General features: G+C 29.9%; 1 protein-coding gene across 1 annotated transcript in view; it reads left to right on the top strand.

The window, feature by feature from the left end:
* Positions 1-2460, top strand: part of LOC100569048 — a 16834-nt gene extending 14374 nt beyond the window's left edge. The window contains exons 12-13 of the mRNA XM_016807689.2: positions 1021-1217; positions 2341-2460. Of these exons, the coding sequence (XP_016663178.1) occupies positions 1021-1217; positions 2341-2371 (228 nt within the window). The 3' untranslated portion in view covers positions 2372-2460. The remainder of the gene's footprint in view (positions 1-1020; positions 1218-2340) is intronic.
* Positions 2461-5241: the final 2781 nt, after the last annotated feature.

The raw sequence follows: 5241 nt of genomic DNA, 5'->3' as shown, positions 1-5241 counted from the left end.
CTTTTTTTTCATTGACTGGAGCCCCCTCGAGCCCCCTTAAGGTTTATTTTATGATACGGAATTTAAATATGTTGAAAAGCATTATAACAAACAAAATTAATGTTCAGATTGGTCAAATCTACATTAGTTTTGATTTTTGACAAAACCTGCGGCAGCCCCCTTAAATATACTCGAGTAAACTAGTTATTTTACATTATTGCATTTATAATATATTTTGATTCATAGCAAACTAGGCTATAAATCTTTCGTATATTATAATGAAGTTCAAAAAATGAAAATTTAAAATGCATTAGTTTGTTTTTAATTTGCAATTGTTAGAAGGAATTACATGTTCTTAATGTTCATATATTTTTATGCGTATTTTTTGTATATTTTGTTTATTTTAACTCCCACAACTCCCGAGCAGTAATAATCATATTACAATAGGTAGGTACTATTATATAGTGTTATAATATAAATAATAATCAATAAACATGGTGATTAAATCAAGCAAAATAAAGTTTATATGTCAAAATAACCAATGTCGGTACTTATATTATTATATAAATACAAGTGATTTCTAATCAACTTATAAGGATTTGTTTTTTATAAATTGTTGTTCTGGTATTACATTTTTCTGTACATTTTTGTTAGTTAATTATTATTTTTATATATTTCATAATATTATATAACCCTAAAATGACACTTTTAACGATGTACAAAAAACTGAGTTTAATATTTTTGGAGGGAGAAGTTTGGTTATAAATCAGTAGAACATCAACAGAGACCATTGTCTATTTTCACTAAAAATTATAAGAAAAAATATGTTACTAAAAATGAGTTTTATTATTTTCTCCTGGTATAAAAATCTCTAATTTTGGCCCTGTTTGACTGTAATCCAACCACATGATTTACAAATTGGTTTTTGGGCTTGAGGTGATTATGTGAGAATGTGTGCCCTATTCGGAGGCTATTTAAAATGGTTTCATGAAGTAATATTTTTGTTTACATTATAAATAAATCTGCTATTTTTAATTTTAGGCTATTAAAGTGGCGTTGCACTTGTTCCCTCCTGAAGATGTTACACGCAGAACACAAGAGGAGTTGTTTAATATTTTAGGGAATAATACCTATGTATCCATTTATAAACTTAAGGATTATAAGGGACAAATTCCATGTGTCCAGTTATGGAATATTGCATATCCCGATACATTTATCAATATTATTTTATATTCAAGGTTGGTAATAAAAGCAGTATTAGTATTTTTTGTTTGTATACTCCGTTCAAATTAAGATTGAACCGGCAGTTCGACCAAAACATTGATGACGGCCGGCGATGACTGTCGGCCAATCACAGAACGCATAGCCATTGCATAGGGGGTCAGGCACTGTTCGGCAGCTCAGTCTGCATGTGCGAAGCCGGTTCAATCTTAACCTGAACGGAGTATAATATAACTATTCATTGCATATTTTACAATTTAGTTGCTGATCTCATATTCTAAATTATTTGATATTAAACAGTTATTTTATTTAATACAATATATTACATTTTAACATAGACAATTTAGAAGTTCATTTTAAGAACAAAAATTTAAGACGATACTACACGGATATGTGTTGTCTCTGTTTTACAAGTGCTTTACATAACAAATTTATGCTCTGCAGATAACGTTTAGCTTCATTTTTTTTTTAAAATTAGAGCGAATTGACCTATTATAAAGCTTATTGGTAAGAATTTTATTTGGGTTTGTATATGGGTTTTTTATGATAATTTAGTTAAAAGTGAATTATGAGCATTTTTAATTTATACTATATTATACACGCATAACTTGCTGAAAAATTGAACTATCGTAAAAAATCCACATACAAACAGATAATGTTCTTACAATCAAGTTTCATAATAGGTCGATTCACTATATTTTTTAAACTATCAGAGCTAAACATGAAAAATATATAAATATACTATGTTATGCACTTGTAAGACGGAGAAAATAAATGTCTGTGTAGCGTCTTCTGAAGAGGATCAGGGCAATATATTTGTTTTCGCTCTCAGACCCACATGGGCAACATAGATAAAATGCATCCACGTAAAATTGTTTTTTTTTTTAATGAATTTTAGTAATTGTAGAGTAAAATCACCTGTTACAAAAATTATAGAGGATAATATTTTGAGTGTTTGACTTATCGGTTTTATGTTTTATTATTATTTGATTTTTTATTTATTTGAATTTAAAAAAAAAATTTTGACTGTGGGCCTGAGTAAGAAAACAAATAATGTGCTAACATCCTCTTAATATTATATTTACAGCTATTAAAATAATGTTTTTTTTAAATTTTGCAATGATTTTGGTTTATGCTTAGGTTATTCAAGCACGAGTTGTCGGAGAAATAAGTAGTTTTTGATGCAACGTACAAAGAAGAAATTTTGTTTTATTTATATGTAAACATATATCAAATAAAGAGAAGATACAAAATTAAAAATGGTACTTAATTTCTGATAAGGTTAAGCTCTATTAACTTTTCTTAAACACAACCTATTAAGATAATCAAAAAGATTTGCTTGGGTTTGTTTTCTAAATGCGACGGATAGCTACTGCTTTCAAACAAAAATAATAGTTGAACAGTATAATATACCTTGGTAACATAGCATGGGAAGGCATTTGCAAAATATAGCAATCATAGGCTGACTGACCGTCTTCGCTCAGAATCGTTTTTCTTATACAACGGTATTATATCATTGAATTCAAATTTAACACCATTCATTACAGCGACCCACTTGTAACCTACTGTACAGCAGAGCGATATCCACTTTCCCACTTTTTTATAATAAAAATACCGAACATGTTTATATTATGATATATCAATATATTATTATAATATGCAGATTAATTGTTTTGAACATACATAAAACTCAAAGCTTAATAGTAAAATATTAAATAATTAATATTATAACATATGATGTACCGCAGGACACGAACTAAATAATGATAACTGGTTACAACTTACAACGTACAAATGCACAATTATTGTAAACTATAAATAATATTTGGTCGCGTATTATTTTCCACTGGATGTGCGGCAATCAACACAATCGTTGCTTCGACAATATTGACAGTATTGGTATTTCCAAATTAATATAATTTTAAATATTTATATTATAGTTTTATTAATGGACGATAAAGCAAATCTCTAGGACAGTGTTCCAACTTATAATTTTAATTTTCGATTAAAATATTATACAAACAAATTTATAATATAAAAATTATTATGTGTTATATTTCTTGTTTTTTAAGAATATATATTATATGAAAATGAAACTACAATGCTTTTATATGTTTGCAAAAATTTTTGGGGGGGCTTTGCGGGTTTTGGAGGGATAAGCCCCCTCAAGTCCACTCCCCTCAACTGATTTCCATCAATGAATACAGGCTGTATAGGCTGATTAGGTAAATCAAAATTAATAAAGGCAATATATTAGCGTTGCGTAAAGAAAATACACATCTACGGTCATTTGTTTTAGAGTTACACCAAAAACCAAAATCGATTTTGTCAAAAACCGATATTGCGTAAAAATTTAAATATCCTGGTTTTCATTATTTTTTTTTTGTTTTTCCTGGCTTTTTGAAAGCTACTGGGATTTTTAAATGTTGACCTCCCCAATGCACCAACTATATATTCACTTTCTAATTGAACGATCAACGAGATATTGAAGTTGATAATCGATGCATTATTTTGACTACTTGTCGTAGACACATAGGTACACAAACAGTTTAAAAAAAAACACATCATTGTAAAATCCATCAATCCATTCAGAATCTAAAATATGAATAAAAGTTAAAAGTATCTAACATTTATTAAGTAGGCTGGTAAGTACTTATTAAAGTTAACTCGTCATGAAGTCAGGTATTGCAATAGTCATAATTCAATTAAAGTGATAAATACTTATATAATTAAATATATTGAGTACAAATTACAATAACAGAACAATTTAAGATACATCTTAACATTCTCAAATTTGAACTTCAAACGCCCATAAAAATTTAATTTAACTTTCTTATAGATATTTTTTTTCGATAAAGGTAGATAACCCAGGAATCTTGTATTTCATTTTAAAATCATAGATTTAAAAAGAAAAATTTTTAGGAATTTCGAACTCACAATAATTTGCACATTTTCGTAATTTTTACTTTTTTTGTCAAAATGCTTATGAAAAAAAATTGTAACTGGATTTTTAATATTTTAAAATGTCATTGTAACAATATATTAAAGCAGTTTGTCTGCTCCAAACCATGATGACCATGACAAATTATTATATATCCAGCGTGACGGTAGTGGCTTGAAGCTAATTAAAAAAAAGATAAAAGTAGTAGCCACGAACGTTTATTAACAGGAGCGAGAGTGGTACCATTGAAAACCTGCGGAAACTCGCAGGCATATTGATTTGATGGCTTAAAAGTTACAACCAAAAATGTCCAAGTATTTTTAAGTCGGATTTTTTTTATGCGACGAAAATATCGTGAAATATAATATTGTCTCCCGATCCGTCGCTTATCCATCACGCTATTGCTGCGCTGCGGCGACGACGGCGCCGGACCCACCGGATGACGCAACGGCGCGGTCTCACAAAGACAATCAGACAAACCAAAACATCTACTGCGCTTACACTGTCATACGAGTGGCGAGTGTCCCAGTTTTTATTAAGGGGCCTCACTACCACGTCTTTTTTTGTCAAAAACTACTGTTACTATCGTTGCGACATATTTTTGGCATTAGAATCGTATGTTTGGGTGAAAAAAAAAACATTTTATTTTCATGATCACAATATTACATACTGACTTGTGCGTGCAAGTGCGTGTGAGAGTCCTCCGTACCGCTACAATTGACCCGTATGTACGCCACACACACTAATAATCATTTGCGACTAACACTAAGATCTCGGGCGGCGACGACGAGATTAGAAATTGCCTAAATGATTCTCCTTAAATCAATATCCCATAGCGAGGCCCCTTAATTCATAGAAACAAGCGCACTGTGTGTCTTAGCGACTTAACCACGCGCGTAGCGTGTTACTGGTTACATTTAACGTTAGTTGTGTTTCCATTTTAATTAGTATAATACAATATTATAAACAATATGAATATTAAAAGAATAAGATTATAAGATTGTATAATATTATTTCTGCGGATGGACCATACGCCGCCCCTAAAAATAATTATAATATACCATAATATATTACTTCACACACAATATTGTCGGGATGAT

Source organism: Acyrthosiphon pisum, chromosome X (genome assembly GCF_005508785.2).
Source record: "Acyrthosiphon pisum isolate AL4f chromosome X, pea_aphid_22Mar2018_4r6ur, whole genome shotgun sequence".
NCBI lineage: Eukaryota > Metazoa > Arthropoda > Insecta > Hemiptera > Aphididae > Acyrthosiphon > Acyrthosiphon pisum.
Note: the sequence above shows the minus strand (reverse complement) of the source record. Positions and strands in the feature narration are given on the sequence as shown.